The sequence below is a fragment of the Pleurodeles waltl genome, chromosome 11 (assembly GCF_031143425.1).
Source record: "Pleurodeles waltl isolate 20211129_DDA chromosome 11, aPleWal1.hap1.20221129, whole genome shotgun sequence".
NCBI classification, from domain to species: Eukaryota; Metazoa; Chordata; class Amphibia; order Caudata; family Salamandridae; genus Pleurodeles; species Pleurodeles waltl.
In genome coordinates this window covers 625,557,711-625,578,746 of record NC_090450.1, presented here as the reverse complement: position 1 = coordinate 625,578,746, position 21,036 = coordinate 625,557,711, and the positions used below count along the sequence as shown (strand labels likewise).

General features: G+C 41.0%; 1 protein-coding gene across 1 annotated transcript in view; it reads right to left on the bottom strand.

Annotated features, from left to right (window-relative positions):
* Positions 1 to 2,904: 2,904 nt before the first annotated feature.
* Positions 2,905 to 21,036, bottom strand: part of LOC138265937 (CD5 antigen-like) — a 643,904-nt gene continuing 625,772 nt past the window's right edge. Inside the window, exon 8 of the mRNA XM_069214135.1 lies at positions 2,905 to 3,776. Within this exon, the coding sequence (XP_069070236.1) occupies positions 3,532 to 3,776 (245 nt within the window). The 3' untranslated portion in view covers positions 2,905 to 3,531. The remainder of the gene's footprint in view (positions 3,777 to 21,036) is intronic.

Sequence of the window (21,036 nt, the reverse complement as noted above, 5' to 3'; positions counted from 1 at the left end):
TTAGGGTTTGAATTATATTCTTCCTGGAAGGAGTATATTAGCTTTTTACAAATATTTTGCTTTGTAATGGTTTAGTTTAACACAAACACCATGTGACATAATGCACAATGATGAGGCCCACTGCAGAATGTGTAGAGGGACCCTGAGTCTCCTATATCTCACATATATTCATTGGCCTTGGCCTTTAGCTTAATGCCCCCCATTGTAGGGTTCGAGACATTATGAAGGGTTGGGGCACCCTGCCCCATATGGGCTCTAGCCACTTGCTTTATATCCCTATAGCACGCTTGGAGGAAAAATATGTTTAATTATCTGATAATCCGGCATGCTTTTCTTAAGGTAGTGGTACTTTCTCCTCTGAGACAAGCTTTTCTCAGCATCTTACATATGAAACAAGTAGTGTTTAAGGTCATCAGGTGAGTCGGACTTGGCTAAAGGATAAAGGATTATTTTTTTACATTTTGGAATGTCAACAATACGCAGATGGGATACCTCTACACACAAATACATCTTTGTGCCAAAAACATTATCCTAACTAATGCAGGTGAAGAAGAAGTGGGCCAATTTTATATTCAAGTCTAGACAAAGACTTCCTAGTTTATTTTTAATGTAATTTATCGAACTACTATCAGTGCAAGGGAAAAAAACAACTAGTGTAGCTGGAACAATTTTCAGAGTTGGGGTGCTGATATCAAATTTACATCACTGAAGTATGTGAATTGTGAAAAATACAAGCGTCAAACAAAGAGCAAGTGTAGCAAATGAGCCACATCCATTCAGCAGAAGAGTTACATGGGTGTGGTATGTAGACTGTGGTGCATTGTGGAACACGCTGTCTCAAATATATTACTAAAGCATGGTGTGCCAGTGAGCTGTCATTTACACACTGCCCATGTTCTATTGAGATGGTAACTAAACATACACAGACACACAGTTTTACTGTTAAAATATATGAGGCACAATTAATTACTCACAGAAATGTTGTTTCTGCAAATATTTATCATTCCTGCATCACCAAGTAAACTGACTTGATTGTTTTGCTCCTATTAAAATCTTTGTTTCCTTCACACTTTAGAATTGCCAACAAATGTGCCTAATTTGTGCTGCCCACACTTGTGCAGGTCATTTACAGGTATTTAAATGTTGTGTGCTAAAAACAATTAACATCTTGCAGCTTTTGTTTTCACACTCATCAGACTCCCAGTAAGATTGACAGATAGTTCACTTAAGAATATTTAGCAGTATGTCAGCACCAGAATCCTTAGGGGATTAACACGTCTCACGGTCCATCGAGGGAAACGCGTTATAGTCATGGAATCTGTCACCAGGAAAAAACTAACACTGGTAAACAAATCCACTCAAGGTGCTATGTTAAGTAAATGTCTCAAAGTTTGAAATATTTTAACAAACAGGGAACACCCATGCCTGATGTATATCATGTGATAAAGTTCTGCATTGTTTTCAACAGAGCACCATTTCCTTTAATCTTTCAGTGTTCAACTTACACATTTGATTCTCTGGGATCTGGCCTTTTAGAACTTGTTTTTCTCTCTTCTACCTTGAGACAGCAGACTCAGGGCCTCATTCCGACCTTGGCGGTCTATGGCCAGAGGTAGCACAGCCAACAGGCTGGCGGTGCTACATGGGCAATTCTGACCGCGGCGGTAAAGCCGCGGTCAGAAAAGGGCAACCGGCGGTTTCCCGCCGGTTTACCCTTGCCCAAGGGAATCCTCCATGGCGGCGCTGCTTGCAGCGCCGCCATGGGGATTCCGACCCCCTTCCTGCCATCCTGTTCCTGGCGGTTGTTACCGCCAGGAACAGGATGGCGGGAACGGGTGTCGTGGAGCCCCTGGGGGCCCCTGCACTGCCCATGCCACTGGCATGGGCAGTGCAGGGGCCCCCTAACAGGTCCCCATTAAGATTTTCAGTGTCTGCCTTGCAGACACTGAAAATTGCGACGGGTGCCACTGCACCCGTCGCACCCCTTCAACTCCGCTGGCTCCATTCGGAGCCGGCTTCATTGTTGAAGGGGCTTTCCCGCTGGGCCGGCGGGGGGCCTTCTGGCGGTCGCCCGCCGGCCCAGCGGGAAAGTCGGAATGACGGTCGCGGTCTGTTGACCGCGGAGCGGTCTTCCGACGGGGTTACTATGGCGGGCGGCCTCAGCCGCCCGCCAAAGTCAGAATGACCCCCTCAGTTTGTAAAGGACAAGGACATTTCTATTTATGAGTGTTCAAAAACACTTCCACAAACCTATACTGACACTTGGGCAAGGTTTTCTGGTAGACATCTTTTATAATGGATGCAGTGTTGTGGGGGTTTCCCTTCTGAGATCTCTTCCAGTGATTGCTTATGTCTTCTGGTAAGCATGAAGTCAGTGTTGTTTTGTCTCTCATCTGCACTGTACTTGAAAACATTTTGAACTACCTTCTCCAATCTTATTTTCAGAAGTGAATAGATTTATTTTTTCTGCATCCAATCAAGTGGGTAATTTATTGGATGGGGAAATTTAAATTATGCAACATAATTGCTATAATTTGGGGAATTTTGTGTTACATCTGTTACACAAAGTTGTCCAAAATATGCCATTCTGCCATTTCATGTAAACACATGCATTTTGTGGCACAACCTTACCATGAGCTCTTGAGAATATGAAGAATGGCTACACTTGTGCATCTGCTGCTCAAGCCACTTGCGTTTTTTGTGCTCCTTTTCATACCACACATTGCGTCCTGACATAGAAACCTGACAGAAGCACACATTTTTAAAAATAAACAGTGTTAAATGGCAGATTTTCATTTTGTGTAATTGTGTGGAATTTTGCATAATTTTCCCAAAATTTAGCATATTTAGTCAATTCAAATTATGGTAACTTAACACCTCTATATTCATTAAAAGCAGTTTAATATGTCAAAGAAATTGAAATATAATGTTATACATACTTTGTAAGATCTCATAGAAATTGAATTTTCTTAAAAACACCTTTTACCAAAGATTTGATTTTATCTATTTCTAGTTTTCTTTTTCAGATAAACAAGTGGAGAAGGCTAGCCATTCAATAAATAATTGATTTTCAATGTTTGCTAATAAATTTGATCTCCAGGTTTTAACTTTCGCAATCAAAACAGCAGTCCTTTAGTCATAATTGACATTTACTCCATGCACTATTAAGCAATCGCTGCCCTTGTGGTAACTAGGGATGTTCTAGTGAGAGTATAAAATCCCTGTGAAAATGGAAGTAACAGGTTAATTAATCTTTATCGAGCAATTATTGAAGACGCTAGCCAGATTCTATCACCTCGACCTTGAGGAATAAGAAAATAAAATGTATCAATGGGGCAAAACAGACTGTTCATTGTACCACTGAGAAGAGTAATTTCTCCATTCTTAACCATTGATAACTGTAAACCTTATGACTTGGCTATTGTTTGATGTGTAGTGCTATGTCTCCCAAAGCTCTCAGCATTTGTAGCTTAAAGGAAAACTGAACATCCTCCAAATTTTCATATGCGATTGCAACCATAATGGATCACATTATTGATCCTGTTTTTCAATAAGTTTGCTTGTAATAAGTTCTTCCTCCTCCGCATGGGTGGCTGCAGGTACATGAACAATGACAGGTCGGGACAAAATCCTTAATGCTTCCAGGTAGCTGGGTGGAGGAGTCTGGCTGTTTTCCAAAGGTTTTGACAGCACTTTAAGTGCATTCATGTAACTTGGAGGAGGAGTGATGGTATTGTTCAGCCGAAATCCATGAGGAGCAAGAAGAGCATTGACTTCTGAAACAAAATAAAATGCAACATTATCATTGTTTGACTACATGATCAGATGCTTTTGGTGAGAAACACAGAAAGGGGTTTTAATACAAATGTGCACATAAAGGCAGGCTTTGAAAGGACAAGGGAGGCTTAGAGAAGTATAGCACAGATGTTATAGGTAATGCAAATTCAAAATGTACAAAATCATAAAGCAATATATGCAAATAAATGTGTTTTCCCTTTCTGATACGAATGTGTTACATTCTAAATAATAATTCTATTCCAGAGAAACACAGAGGGAGCAAATATTCATGCAAGGAATCTTTGAGGAAATACCCCTGTCTGCCTTATTACAAAGGTCATATGATAAAATCCGCTTGTAACAAGGAGGGCAAGATATCTATCATGTTTGTGATGGAGAAATCCATCTGGCAAACTCTAAATCTGGCCCTTTGCCTTTAAAATAATCCAGCTCTTTTTAGGCCCAAAAAGCATATCACACAGACACCAACTGGACATGACAACATCCTCGGCCATAAATTGTGATTCATCCATGTTCCTCCGTTTCCATAAATCTAGTCACTCAGTTCACTTGCAATATTGAGAGGCATGGACGAGAAAATACCTACATTGAGTCAACAAAGTTTCTATCACTATCTTTGTTAACAGAGAAAAGTAAAATTGTCTTCTAATGGATTTGACTGCCTCTGCATATTAGCTCTTAAGGCTTTTACCAACTATATCAAATACGCTTGTCATAAGGGACCGTAGATAGTATTCATAATCCCAATGCCTGAAATATGTTTCAAACTAAGTCTCTGACCCCATATTGCATCAGGAAATGATGTTTTCAAAATGTGTGTAAAGACCAAGTTTTGGTCTTCCATAGTTCAAGCTAAAGCAGTCATGCCAGTTCAAAAGCTACTATCCATCCAGTAACGATACTTCAAGTTAAGTTGTGTTACTGCCCCATTACACAACTAAGTAACAATTCAGAAAATCACAAGCATAACCCAACAATAAAGAATTTGAAAAAATCCTGTTAGCTGAAACAAATTGTCCCTCCATTCAGTAGTCCAAGCCTCTCAAAGTGTAAAGGTTATGACTGCTCATTAGAAGCAAGGTTGGTTGAATGTTGTACAGGAAATAAAGCTAGAAGCTGTGGAAACACATTTCACATGAAAACCTGTCACAGGTATTATGTATAAATATTATTAAACTTGTAATTTAGCCCAAGTTTAAGAAAGACAAAGAAGAAGTCAATGGACTTTAAAATTAGAAGTGAATGCCAACAAAAGAAATATCCACAAACTATTTAAAAAACACTGTTTAAGTTCAAAACCCTCACTGCCCCTTAGTCACTCTCAAAATAGCACACATCACCAGCAACAACATTTCAAATCCCTCACTGACCCATAATCACTATCAACATAGCACACAGCACTAGAAACAAAATTATTTTCTCTGTCTAAGATAACTACTGCTTAGAAACCATTTTCATGACTAACAAATTAAGTAAGATATTATTCAAAGCAGTCAAATACTGCTCCAACAGCTTTACAAAGCCCATTCCCTTTTCCTGCAGAAATCAATTGACGGTAATAGTTTGTTTGAAAACATTGACACAATTGGACTAAAAACATTACATGCAGTCTTAACACGCCTTTCCTTGGAACTTCTTTAAACATTCTGAAAGGAAAAAAAAGCTTTGCGCATCTGAGCAGTTTCATCTATGCAATCATTTTTTTTGCCCTGAAGGTATTCCTAACTTTTCATATTTCTAGTGTGGTCTGAGGGTTCTTATGGCCCTACGGTTCCACTCAGCAGACTGGTGTTCTTGTGGGGAATCTTTTTGGTGTACCCTAGAATTGGGGATACCCTTGATTGCTCCACTGTGGGCCTGATTTACATCCTGGCAGAGGGACTACTCCGTCACAAATGTGACAGATATCCCATCCGCCGTATTACAAACCCCATAGGCCGGTAGTTCCCAAACTGTGTACCGCAGCATCTCAGTGCGCCGCCAAAACCAGACAGGGATGCCACGGTCGCAGTTGCTGAGCTAAATTACACCAGCCTCTGGAGTGCAGACCCAGTGCGCAGCTAGGTAGTGCCCTTTCTGCCTCGCCTAGTGCACACCTATGCAGCTCACAGTGCACAAGTTTCAACACTCTAAATGAATGTCGTGAGCTTTTGCACACTAACCTGCACGGAGACAGAAGGACAAAGAGAGTTAGTCAAAACCATTTAGACACAGAAACTGTGTTGCCGTTCTGGCCAATTAAAAAAAAACAATAAGAAAATCCTCAACCAGACGTACCCAATTCTATGTCAGGACCGGAGGCTCCGATTATGCTTTCTCTTTCTTTACTGACTTAAATAGCAGCCAATCAAAAACAAGTAAACAGAAGAACTAAACATCCCATGATGCCTCACATATCATCACATGGTCCAATCACCAAGCATGACTTCTGTCCATAAGTCCTTTGACCCTCGACGTCACTTCCTCTTTCTTTGCTGCTTCGCAGCAGATAAGTATACTAAAATGTTCTCTCTATGATTGTAATGTGTTTGTATCATTGATTTATTGTTTATTGCTTTACATAAGCATCGCGATTCAGCGTGCTTTCATTGTATTATATTAAGCGCGTCTCGCCCTAATTTTGTTTTGGCTTGCCGATAGTTTTTATGCCCATTATATTTTTGTGGAGTGGGAGCGGGAGTTGAGCTGTGTGTTCTACGCAGTCTCCTTTTCATTTCTGTTGCCCGTGCACACGCGTGCATTGACACAAGCCAGTCTGTTTCCTTCCCTGGAATCGATTGGCCTGTCGATTTGTAGCGCAAGTGTTCTGGTTCTTCCTGGCCTTACTGCGTGTGCTCCCTGACGCCCAGCTATAGAAGAAAGTAGCTTTGGTTGTAAATGTTTGATTAGGCTTCTGCCGAGAGTGCCATCAGGCAGCTCCCTCCACACTTTATTTGGGGCACTTTTTTCTTTGCCTGATTTGGGGTTTTTGCACTCCCCCTTGCTTTTCAAAGCACATTCAAGGATGTTCAAAAGCAAAATAAAATAGTTATCTTACTATATATATTTTCATTTATTAAGACTATTGCACATTGATATTTTGGTCATGGCTCAGTGGGATGACCAGGAGGCAGAATACTACACTGAAGAGTTGGGCAATCAGCTGGAAGTAGATTTAGTGGAAGCCCTTGATACTAGGGTCCAGCAATCAGTAAATGATGCCCTGTAGAGAGCCTTGGGTCCCTTTTCAGGGCAACCTTTTGATTACGCACGTTCCCAGGGTTGGGTGCAAGGACAACAACCTCAACCCGAAGGTTAAAAAGTTAAAGATTAGGCAAAAAAACTGGAGTCTAGAGCCGATGATAGCGGAATTCACGCCGACGCCTTCGAAAAACTTTGTAAGAAGCGTGGTGGGGAACATAATTATATTCCTCTTCTGAAGAGTCGGAAGACTCGGATACTCCGATTCCTAGTAAGAGAGCTAAAAAGCAGCCCGCCTTGTCAGGTTTTAGACTTTGATCCCACAGAAATCATAGACCCGAGAGCTTCCAATTGGGTTCCTCCTCCTGAGGTGGCCCAGTATGTTCAATCTAACCTAAGGAAAAGTTTTGATAAGGAAGTCCGGTCTCGACTAAAAGCCGAATGTCTCAGACCAGACTTAGAGGGCAAGGTTTCTGATACCCCGGAAATAGATCCTACTATGGTCACATTCATGAGAAAGTTTGCGAAGGACCCCAAAAAAGGTTTGGATAGATCCTGGCGTAGTTGCCAGGACAAACTTTTGGAACCTTCAGGTCCTTTGACCAAGATCCCTGAGACGGCGTATCTAGCTAAAGAGTCAGGATCTTCTGTGGACACAGACGTTCTCATCGGTTGGGCCCAAAGAGCCATTTGCCTTCTAGGAAACACTAATTGCGCTATTTCTGCAGAACGCAGGAAATCTATTTTAATGCGAATTGACCCAAAGTTGTCAGATTTAGCAACCTCAGAGGCGGGTCCTTCGGCCGAGGGACTCCTTTTCGGATCATCTTTTATTAAGGATTTGGCTAAGTTTTGTTCCACATTTTCTTCGCTAGACAAAGCACAAATGTCTCTCAAAAAGGTATTTAGATGAGGCCTTTTTGTCAGGGCCGGTCGTTACGGAGGACCCATGCCTGGCCGAGGAACATTCAGTAGTCCCCAAAACTATTATCCCAGACGCAGAGGTGGTTGGTACGGTGAACAGGATTCCACCTTCTATCCCACTCGCCCCAGAGGAGGACGTCCTCGTTTCCGCAGAAGATCTCGCAGAGGGCAACAAGGAGCCATACAAGACACAAGTTTCACAGGTGAGCATTGTTCATTTTTCTCAAGTCAAACTTGGGGGCAGAGTGGCCCTGTTTTTGGTAAATTGGAAAAGGATCTCCGGAGATCCATGGATTCTCCAAACGGTCAGGGGATTTCGCCTAGAGTTTATCAGTACTCCCAGGCAGCTCTCTCCACCTCTACAGATGTGTTTTTCCCTAGCAAATCAAGATTTTATAGACAAAGAGGTTCAGGCCTTGTTAGACAAAGGGGCCATCCAGTTTGCTTCCCCTCACTCTTTCGGTTAACTCAGTCCTATTTTTGTAGTAGACAAAAAAGGGGGAGGACACCGTTTAGTCTTGAACATAAAGGATTTAAATCATTGGATTCTGTACAAACACTTTAAGATGGAGGGCATCCACATGTTAAGGGATGTTCTGTTAGAAGGAGATTGGATGGTTCATCTGGACCTAAAGGATGCTTATCTGTCGATTCCAATTTTCCCTCCTCACAGGAGGTTTCTTCAATTTCAGTGGAAAGATCAGTGCTTGGAGTTTCTTGCTCTCCCGTTCGGTCTGTCATCAGCCCCTTGGTGCTTCATGAAGCTACTGAGGCCTGTGATGGAATGCCTAAGAGCTAGGGGAGTCAGATTAATCATATATCTGGACGACATCCTTCTGATGGCTCGGTCCCCTCAAGTCCTCCTATCTCACTTGAATTGGACTTCTGTCTTCAGTCTTCTGCAAGATTTAGGTTTCCTTATCAATGTGCAGAAGTCATTGTTGAAACCGACTCAGGTGATAGATTTCCTGGGTTTTCTGATAAATTCTATTCTATGTCAGCTCCTTCTTCCCTCTCAAAAGATCTGCAACATCAAAAGGGAACTGAGATCGGGTCTGACCGTTCCGACCGTTTCTTTAAGGACTATAGCAGAATAGTGGGTTTGTTAGCTTTGTCTATTCAGGCAATCTTCCCTGCCCCTTTACATTATCGTGCTCTGCAGAGACTCGAGATCAGGCATCTTCAACAGGGTCTGAGTTATTCGGAACAGATTCCCGTTGACTGCTGAGGTAAGATCGGAGATTCAATGGTCGCTTCACCATATGGAAGCCTGGAATGGCAGAGCGATTTTCAGGTCTCACCCAGAGGTGGTGATAGAATCCGATGCCAGCCGATGGGGATGGGGAGCACGCTGCAACTCTCTAGTGACGGGAGGCAGATGGTCAGAATGGGAACAAACTTTGCATATCAATTGCCTGGAACTTCTGGTGGGTTCCTTTGCAATAAAGAGTCTATCCCCTCAGAAGACAGACTGTTGCATACTATTACGGATGGACAATGTATCAGCAGTAAGGTATGTCAACAAACTGGTGGGCACGAAATCCAGAATTTTGGCGGAGATTGCCAAGGATTTCTGGCATTATTGTCTGACACAACGCCTAGTGATCATAGCAGAATACCTTCCAGGGGACGAGAACACTATAGCAGACTGGAATTCCAGATACCTGACAGATTTCAGCGACTGGAAACTGGATCCTCTGATCTTCTCCCAGATAGTCAAGGAATGGGGCAATTGCGAAGTGGATCTGTTTGCCTCTCTGCTCAATTTTCAGATACCAAAATTTTACAGTTGGCATCCAGACCCTTGTGCGATAAAAGACAGATGCATTTCTTCAGGATTAGTCTCAGTTTCGGGGTTATGCCTTTCTGCCATTTCTGATGATTGCCAGGGTTTTGTCTCAGGTTCGGAGACAGAAGACAGAGATTGTTCTAGTGACGCCCTTTTGGAGAGCACAACCTTGGTTCCCCATAGCTCTACATTTAGCTTGTGCCTCTCCTCTTCTCATTCCGCCTCGTCAGAATCTTCTCTTGAGTCTGGAGGGCCTTCAACATCCAATGATCTTGTCAGGGAAGTTGACTCTGTTAGCCTGGTTGATTTCAGGTCAAGATGGAGTACCCCAGACATTTTGCAACAAGCTGCGGAGTACATTTAACAGGCCTGGGCCGGTAGTACCCATAAAAGATATGCTTCAGCTTGGCGCAGATGGACTGGTTGGTGTGATGGAAGAGGTACCAATCCAGTGGAAGCACATATTGATTTGATTGTTAATTTTCTAGCAGAATTAGCAAGTTCTGGTTTAGCTTACCGGACGGTCAATAATTTTAGATCAGCCGTTTCAGCGGGGCACTCCCAACTAGATGGTAAACCCGTTGGAGAACATCCGTTAATTTGTAAACTATTGAGGGGTATACGTCTCTCTAAACCTCCTCAAGCTAAATATTCTGTTTTATGGGATGTTAATGTTATTCTAAAATTCTTAGATTCTTGGCCTGCCAACAGGTTTTTGTCTCGTAAGCAGCTTTCGGCTAAATTGACCATGCTTTTATGTCTCATCTCTTGTAAAAGAGTATCGGATGTCAGAGCATTAGACTTAGCTGGTAGAGCTTATTCCCCGGATAGGGTCACATTTTCGGTGACAAGAAGGACTAAAACTAAATACAGGTCAGTATCTTATCCAGTATATCCAGACAATTCTAAATTATGTGTAGTCCAATGTTTAAAGGAATATGAAGTTGTCACAGAAGAGTTTAGACAGGATGTTTAAGGTCAACTGTTAATTTCTTGGCAAAAACCTTTTAAACTAGTTACCTCAGCTACTTTAGCTAGACGGATGAGATGGTTAATGAACGAAGCGGGTATTGATACCACTCTGTTTGGAGCTCATTCTGCTAGAGGAGCTATGGCCTCTAAATCATATGCTTTAGGTTCCCGCTTAGAAGACATTATGAAGGCAGCAGATTGGTCTTCAGAAAATACTTTTTGTAAGTTTTATCACAAACCTGTCTTGGATGTAGCCACAGTAGTAATGGAACAGCTTTAAACTAGCATAATTGGAGCCTCCGGTCCTGACATAGAATAAAAATATTTCTAGCTTAAGCGTCAAGAATTTTCAATTCTATTAAGGACACGGATGTGAGGATTATCCCTCCCTTAAATACAATATGATATCGAGTTATAAATTAAGGTTGAAATTGATGATCTATTGTTATATTACCCTCCCAGTTTATTGTCATTTATAGAAATATAATTTTTTTGAGAGATATGTTCAATTCTCTTGGATATTACCTTCCTGTTTATTATTTATAGGTTCTGATCAGAAGAATTCCTGAAATTTCTCGGCTTTATGGAAAGATTTGGGCGTAGCTACTTCCTGGGACTGTTTCCCTTAGAGTTGAGCTCTTCAAGTTCTGGTTATCCGGTAGGAGTGAATGTTCCGGATTCATGTTTTTCGAGATGGCGTAAGAAGTTTTGATTCATTTTGAACTTTATCTGTTTTGACCAAAGAAAGAGGAAGCAACGTAGAGGGTCAAAGGACTTATGGACAGAGGTCATGCTTGGGGATTGGACCATGTGATGATATGTAAGGCATCATGGGATGTTTAGTTTTTCTGTTTACTTGTTTTTGATTTGCTGCTATTTAAGTCAGTAAAGAAAGAGAAAGCATAATCCTCGCCTCCGTGTCCTTAATAGAATTGAAAATTCTTGACGCGTAAGCCAGAATTTTTTTTATTACCAACTACGCAGGCAGCGAGCATATATTAAAAGACTGCTTTCCCTTTATCGATACGTAGAGGGGACTGGGTTAGGCTTGGGTGGAGCGCTATAATTTTTTTTTCTATACCAATACCTAAAAGAAAAACTGTATCTATGAGGGGAATTGACTAACGAAAAACGTTGACAATCGCACCATCACCATCGTTGTTTACAGCTTCCGTTTCCGCTCAATGGTAACACTTCTCTATTATTATGTCGGCCGCTGTTGCATCCCCTTTAGACTCGGCACTCGTGCAATGCAATCCGAGGTATTCCCATCTGTACACCATACATCTAGAGAGCGGACTATATCACTAACCAGCAAATGAAGTGGCTGTCTTTTTAAAACAACGTCTCTCCCAAATCAAATTCTTTGAAACCGAAGTGATGACGCTTGCACCAGTAACTAGGTAGTAAAAGTAAATACCTTTACATTTTTGTAATATATGGATGTTGTTTTCAGTTTAACTGTTCAATTTTGAAATCCCATATTTAAATTTCTCATGGGCATTTCTGAAAAATTATAAACCGAAAATCTTCAGTGCAGGGCAAAATATCCTTCACGTTTCTAGCTCAATGCAATGCAGAGCAGTGCCACATTCTGCTGGTTTCCTTTTGGCGGGCTTGAAGAACATTAAAGTAGTTTCTGATGGAGATGGGCGCTTCTCCATAGGCTCGTATGCCCATGTTTTTTGGCCGCCTAGGCATGGTCAGAGCAGTGACTCAGCCCTGACCTTTCATGATGCACGTTGTATACAGTAATGTCCCCAGCTACTCTTGCTGTCGGACTAGCAGGATGATAAGAAAGATGTTCCGAAACCCGGACAAGTATATCAGGGAGACGAAGAAGACTCTGCACCGAGGTGAGGAAGGGCGTTTCTTTTGTGAAGGGGTTCAGTTGGTAGCTTTCATACTCCACAATTCACCATTTTAAGTTTGTTGGTTTGTTTGACTCGTCTACACTTCCTAGACAAGCAAAGTGCATCCCATATACTTCAGTGGCCTCACTCGCCTCAACCCAGAATTTCTTAATTTCTGTTTATTTCAATGGTATTACCCTGCAAAAACACTAAATGTCATCCTCTTAGGATACTCCAAAAAGATGAGCGATATGTTATCAGAGATGAGGATTAAAACCTAATTTTTTGAAAAATAAATTAACTTGCACAGGGTTGTGCTTTATGACTTGATTTGGGTGTATTTGAGTATTTCACAATCTGTTATAAATGGGGAGATAGGTTTGCTGACTCCTTATAAAGAGCAAAAACGTGGGACACAGAGGACAGAGCCAAGGAAAAATTGACACCAAAAGCAAAAAAACATTGGAAAAGTCAATAGGTCTGGCTTTAATGTGGTAACAAAGGCAAACAACATTTAAGCAATAATTTGTTTGCATGCTGTATATGCCATGTTTGCATGCATTAGCTCAGTGGTTCTTAACCTTCTGACATATGTGGACCCCCACTGAATCATTACTGGAAGCCGGACACCCCCCTGAGTCATTATTGGAAGCCAGGGACCACCAGCCTGAGCATTTTCTGTGATTTGAACCTCAAAACATCAGAATACAAAACAAGTATACTTCAGATAAATGCTCAATTAGAGAAATATCTTATTTAATTCACAAGCAAATATAGAAAAAGTTACAAATTTTATTTTTTCCTTTTTATTTGTATATACTTAATTGTAATTAATCAATTTTAATATTTAATTTTATAAAGCAGTTGTGGACACCTTGAGTAGGCCTCACTGACCCCCAGGATCCTCTGACCACAAGTTAAGAACCACTCCATTAGCAAATTAAAGCCAGACCTGTTGGCTTTGCCAATTGCTGCCGTCCAATGCAATCCATTACTAGAGGTCCTTCTTTAGTCAGGCCCAGGTCCTTGAAGAGTCTTAAAAAATATATGCAATATTGCAAGCTGTTAACAGAAGCTATAAAAAAAAAGTCATGTAACGGGGAGCCGTGGGCAACGACCAATCGGTCAAGGGAGGCGTGGGTTGAAAAAGTTTGAGAACCACTGCCATATGCTATAATGAGATTGTAATATGGCGGATGGGATATCTTTCAAATATGTGATGGAGTAACCCCCTCCGCCAGCATCTAATTCAGGCCTAGTGTATTTTGTCCCCTTGGCGTTTTTGCCTATGATTAGACTGCTGTCTGTATTTACTAGGCTTTCTCATGTACTAAGGTTATACTTAACTGATTGTGAATATTTGTAGTTAAAAAGTTGGGTGAATGATGGAGATGCTCAGAAAGAAGATAGCAAGAAGGCCCTATGCCCTATATCATTCTCTCTGTTTTTTCTGTCTCTGTGGCAGACTTGCTAGTGACTTTCTTGGGGCTTTTTGCTCACTTATGTGATTTTGGATTCACACCAAGCAGTCCCATTGTTAGATTGTTACCTGAATTTATAATTTGGATTTATTTGTATACATCAGTGGTAATAAATTGAATCTATCTACTTTTTGCCTTCTGCAATGATTCTTAAATTTTGAGTGAACTTTTTTTACTTTGAATGTTATCTTTCAAAGGTTTTCTTTATTTGTTTAAGAGCCTCTATTCTCTAGGACTCACAAGGCTCCTGTTCTGATCATTCGGCCCTTTATATTTGTTAGTGAAAACATAGATTATTTTGAAGTATGAACTTGAGAGAAGCACTGCCAGTGATTGGCAGAAGGCTGGTGCTTAATTAACAAGGGGTGTAAACATTGCTGAAGCTGCACATTGGCTTATTAAAGATATACACCCATGCACATTTGTGTAGTACCTGCTGTACTGTGTTTTGAATGTTGTGATTCTTGATGATCATTTCCTCGAGGCTAGAACTAAGGGCCTTGTTTAGAGTTTGGCAGACAGGGTTACTCCATCAGAAACGTGACAGAGATCCTATCCACCATATTATGATTCCATTATTTTCTATGGAAATCGTAATATGGCGGACAGGATATCCATCATGTTTGTGACAGAGTAACTCATCTGCCAAACTCTAAATCAGGCCCTAAAAATGGAGCCTGGATGAATTTCTGCTGGCCTGCCCTGCTGCTCATAACCTTGCATGCATGGAAGTCCCAATTGGCTCATGGAGTTCAGGGACATGGATACAGACCACCAAGAAGCTGGCACTACCCATCAGCACAGACCAGAGAGTAGGTGCACAAGAACCTATAATATGCAAGACTAGGTGTCATCAGTGGTAGGCATGCCTGGCTGGTACACTGTCTCCCGCTTCCAAAGCCTGTACTTTGCATTTGAACACCATTACATGAACTGCAATCTGCCCTCTCTTAATATCAAATCTCTTCCAGAAAGGAGCATCACCAGCTAACAATGGCCTGGATGCTGCACACAGTATCTGGAGCCACACATGAGTCTTGTGAGTTTCCATTGCAGTCCTGAGCTCTATAAATCAAGCTGACTTGATAAGCAGCCAGACAGAAGCCGCTGAAAGAGGGCCTACGTGGTTCTAGTGGATGATATTGTGCCCATGGACTCACACATCAACTGTCTCTTCGGGTCAGACAACTGTTTACTCCTATCAATGCCTGTATCAAGCCCCTATGATTGTGGAACCGTTGTCCCAGAGTTATTAGGACTCCTAGATCACCAGATATCCAGTTTTCCACAAGCCAGTAGATCTTAATCCTAAACCAGGAGAAAGTATATTTTCATGGTTACATAAATTTGAAACACTGAACTTATAGACACTTGACTTTAATGTGGTAGGCTCACGCTTTTTTACATTACAGGTTTCCCGAATTGTGTCACTTTTTATATGATTTTTGCTGTTTGTTATCACTTATCTGCGACAAAGTGTTTTCTGAGTAACTGACATTGGGAGGGACAACAGCCATCTTCCAAGTACTTTTTGGCTATGAACAACGCAGACTTCACAATCAATAAATGATTGCCAACTATACATACTCTGCGTAACTTGAGTGTCAATGTTGCATCTCCCTTTAATTGTGTTATTTTGTGTTCTGATTAATGCGTGTTTCATTATTGGTTTCTAATTTATTGAATATATAGTTATGTATTTTGAGCTATTATTAAAGTGTTATTGTTAATATAAAATAATTCTGCGGGACATTCTCCTCTGTATTGCAGTTGTAACAATTGTGTTGGACTGCACTCAGCTCCATCTTTCCTTTGAGCAAGTCCTTTGATTGCTCAATCAATGCTTCCAGAAAGTCAAAGAAGCTTAAACGGTTAACATTCTTTCACAGACAGAGTGGCCAGTGTCCTGGATAGCGGGGTTTCTTCTGCATTCTTGTCTTTGACCAACTGCAAGGTCAGAGCAAAAGTCTCACATTTTGGCAACTCAAGCCTTGCCTAAACTTAGACATCATATACCAATACATCCTTGCTTCCTGAGGTCAGCTTGGGAATTAACATCTCACCTCTCACATGTATCATTTCCTTCATGAAACCTCAACAGAGTCTACTGATGAAATCTCATCACATTCTACTGCTCCTCAAAAATGTAATCTTGACTAAGTGAACTCATCCATTACTACCCTATCATATGCTTTCCCTTCCCAAGAAAACAATAAGTCTTGCTAAAAGTCAGCTTCAAAACATAAGCAAGAGAAACAAGGAGTACAGCAAAACCTGGAGCTTCGTTGAGTGCATCCGAATGTAGTGAGACGACAAAAGCCAAAATATCACACTCATGGAAGACAAACAAACTGCAAAAAACATACGGGACGGGGTGAAAATGAAACTGGGAAATAAGACACATCAAGACAGCACACGAAAAGTCCACAAAAAGCAACTTAATCCCAAGAGCTACTATATAAAGTTTCAACAATATACACAAACAAAAAGTGGCGCAAGGATAAAAATGCAAACAAAGTGATGTGGCAATACCTATTATTACAATTACAATTCCACTCACTTTTACGGACGGTAACAGATAAGCGGTAGCGCTGGCATATTCTTCTTATGTAGTCCTTTACTGCCATCAAAGGGCTACCTTTGAGAATGCATCAAACTATTTTTAAATTTAGATTTCGAAGACATTTAAGTTTGAACAAACTTTGCAATTCTGTCAATAGGTGCCTACTTCACTGGAGTATTTTGTTTTAATAATTGCCGCACCATTGATTAATCTGCTGCCCCAAACGTTTCTTATAAGTGCTTGGCATCTTACCATATGTCCAAGGTTTCAAGTATGTCAAGTGTACCTAAAGGTGAATTTGTGAAAACAAAAGTTCATCAGTACAAATACTTAATAATACGTATTCAGTAACGTCTTTAGGTCGAGCATAGCAGCGCGCAAGCTCTGCTTTTCGACCTGTAGCAATCTATTCTGTGAGCTTTTAACACACCCATCTCATACCCATCACTTTTAATAGTTCCTGGTCTATCCTTTCAAAAATCCCTATATTTTGTTAGTAAATGTTTTACGTTTGTCCTGCCTTTGAGGCTCTTTTGTACCGTCTTGCAGACTGACCCTGCTACATGGATTATTGCACAATGGCCCATATACTTTAGTGTGGGGGCACTACTTTTTCCTTCTGACTCTCCCATTCGCACTTCATCGCAGTCCTGGTGCTTTGAAGCTTCATACATAGCAAATTCGATCAGATGTATTGGAACGCTTTGCATGCAGAAGAAGGCAGCTACGGTTTACCGAGCATCGCCTATTTTTTTTTTTTTACAAAGAAACCGTGTCGACCTATCACCTTTCTGCCTGATCTTAACATGGCAGATGTCTAATGTGCAGGGCTTTGGCCAACCCTGTTTTCGTTCACAACCTAAAATGAATCCTTCACACTATATAAATGCGCAGACCCCATGCACATTGATGGAACGGACCCTGGTTGCAGGCATAAACATTGAATAGTCCCACAGAGAGAGGCCAGGCTCAGACTTTAGATGGACAGTGCTGCCTGGAAGTTGTAGTTCGCACACAGCAGTTCTTTCAGGAGGAGTCGCGGGGTCATAATGCTTTCACGTGTTCCACAGGCACACAGCCCTTTTTCCCTTTCCTGCAGTAGAAGCTGGACTCTGAAAAAGTGGGAAATGTTGTAGTCTCAGAAGTGAAATTATCGCAAATAGTTAGGATGCTCCCATTGGGAGGGGTGGGAAGCTCACCTTAAACTTCAGTTTTTTAACTAGAGTCACCTACATTCAGAAACTATCATTCTAAATCACCACAAATATGGCAACTTCCCCGTTCAATGTTTCCACAAAAGTTTTTTGTCTGTATGCTTTGTTTCTGCGCACAAGTTTGATGAAGTTGTTATTGCATTTATATATGGCTTACTACGCCAGACGAGGTGTTGGAGTGCTTTGCGTTCAGCTGCTCCAGAAGTTAGGATTAGTGGCTAGTCCAGTTTTCTTAGTTATTATGCACTCTAGGAAACCACTGTATGCATTCATTTAAATTTATTTAGGGCACATAGAAATTCATTTGAGTTTGACATGATAATTGGTGTAAAGTTGTGGTGGAGGTACGTCAGTTCATGCACACCATTTCGTTTTTTTCCTTTGGATGGAGTAAATTATTTTATGTTTGCCTTTTGACTTCTTTATATTGTTCTCCTTTCCATTTGCATTTTATTTATTATTACAAAAACATATATAGGGTGAACATAGCAGTTGTTTTTTGTAGGCAGAAATACATTTATATCTGGTTCTCTGTGTTTAAGAAAAATACAGTCTTCTGATTTCTTTGGTTTACCTCCACTTTTAACTGGTAGTTCTTACGCGCCACACCACTTTAGGCATTATTGTCACTAGTATTGCTCAACTAGGTCTGTTCTCGTGATTTTAAAATTTAGTTTTTCTTTCTGCTATAGTTGCAACAAGGGCAGTTATGAATTTATTGCCTCTTCTGTGCTCTGCGGCTGGCAAGTTCATTCCTGATGCCCAGCACAAAGGTGCAGATGAAATGGTTTAGACTTACCAAAACTTTTAAAGTACACGGTATATCAATAATTGTATTTGCTACACTATGCTGTTCAGGGAGCATTTCTGAATTGTTGCTTAAATAAGCGAAAACATAAACATGTAAATTGAAGTGTTTTAGTTATATGCAGGGTCAGTGGAATTATGTGGCCCGAAAGGACCAAATTATGGGACAGGGTTGACCAATTTAAGTGGCAAAAAAGTCCAATTATGCATTTACAACGCCAATAGCTCTAATTCTCGCAAATGTGAGACCTATTGCATTGCAAATGCATCTACTCCTGTTGTGAGCATGTGAATTAAGATCTTTATGAATTCTTTCATATCAGAAATACACAATTTAATTTCCAGTTTTCACCACATGGTGTAAACTCATTTTGTAGACTCAATGCTTCTCTAATATATTACTCTCTTTCATGGGCTTTTACTGCATCTTCAAATTTTTCCAAAAACTTTCTTGTAAAGGGAACGAGGAAACTTTTTCAAAGTAAGCCAGTGCTCAATCTGTAAATAAAAAGGTGTTGGTGCCTAACCTCTCCTCTGAAACAGGCAGCTGCTGCAATAAAATGTGCAAGCACAGAATACCTAGGCATTGTAAGCCTAGACCCACGTAGGCGCCTCTTCAATCCATTTACAGCTGCTCCCTGTCCCTTCAGCTCACCCTTTCATCTTTCTGCCTTCTCCCTTTGTGACATTTTTTCATTTTTCTGTTCCTCCATCTTTTCCATATCTGTTTTTTGCTGGCAGTAAATGCTTGAGACAGAAAAATAAGTGCAAGCCCTCAAAAATAAGTGACAGTGCCATGCACCGGAAACCACAAGTTAAGCACTGAAGTAAGCAAAGGTTAAAAAGTTTAATTCAAATTATAATGTTAAGTGTTCAATATTACAAAACTCAACTCAATGATGTGTCGTTGCATAATATGCCCCGTACAGTAGTGCATGTTCAATACTTCATCGCTCTCACACACAATACCATTTGTCTGCCTGTCTCTCGCAAAGCTTTGCAAAATGATACTTCATGTGCACATGAGCACACATGGGGCCTCATTACGAGTCGCCAGACTTGCGGTGGCGTGGGACCACCTCCAATGCGGCAGTCCGAGCACCACATTATGACCGCAGCGGTCATACCGCAGTCGGACCACCAGCACTGCCAGGATTAGTTGTCCTGGCGGTCTGGAAGTTGTGGGGGTCCTAATCTACCATTGCAGCGCTGCAAGTAGCGCTGCCCTGTGGATTACAACTTCGTTCTCTGCCAGCGATTTCATGGCAGTAACACCACCACGAAAAGGCTTGTGAACAAATGGGTGCACTTTGACATGAGCAGTGCAGAGGCCACCACTGACCAGCACCGTCTTTGCAGACAGTGAACATTGTGAGGTTGCTAGTGCACCCTGCATCATACAGCATTGCAGCGGGCTTGATTACAGGCCAGAGGCAATGCTGTAGGGTGTTTCCCACTAGGAGAGTGGGTGGAAACTCAGGTTTCTGCCTGGTGACCTAGCAGAAAACTCGTAATGGACCCAGCAGGGAGGTAGCCACTATAATAGCAACCTCCCGGTCAGAAGTTCAGCAGACTGTTTTACCGCCATAGTATTTCCACACAATTTCTTTTTCATTTTATGATAAATGTTTTAAGTATTCATATACGTTTTGGAAACAGAGTTTTTGGAGAATGATTGGCACAAGCAATGGCAAGAACATCGGTCACATGGTCTCAGCTTAATTATTCAATTTCAAGCAAAATTCCCTGGGCACCCTTTTGGTAGGAATGATAAGAACTCATCCGATAATCAGGAAGGAATTCCACTCTAGGATTGTAAAATGGTATAGACAGGTTTTATTTTTTTACTTATAGTCTATTTGATGAAGAATGTTTAGTCACAAAACGCTTTAAGACTTTGTAACTCTTTGATGCAATATAATTATTAATGAAGAAGTACAATGCTCAATCATCGCCACTTAGGATTTGTAGAAATATTTCCAAAACATAAATTCAGAGTTGTGTTACTGTTGTGTTGACTTTTCTTGAAGAGATCAGCAACGGAGAACGTAATATTTTGGTTTGTAGCTTTGATGCACTGTTAGCCTGATTTCTAACATTTCTCTGTTTTGGTTATTTATATTACCCACATGAACATTTTAATGAATACACAGAAAGCTTTTTCACAAGTTGCATAAAATGAGAAGAGTATATTTTTATCAAAAATTTCACAGAGCATAGAAATGGTCTAGACGAGTAACTTTCAAACTCTTTGCCATCAAACCTGCCTCTGCCAGTCGGAGTGGGTGCAGTTTACCTGTGGCATGGATGTGTGGAATCAGTTGTCTGGGACCATGGAGATGCCATTTGTGTGTGGAATGAATAATGCAGTGTACGTTTGATGAGAGCTGCAGAGAAATTATTGTTCGTTCTTGGGTACATACATTGAAATGGTATAATTAAGTGGCAGCTCAGT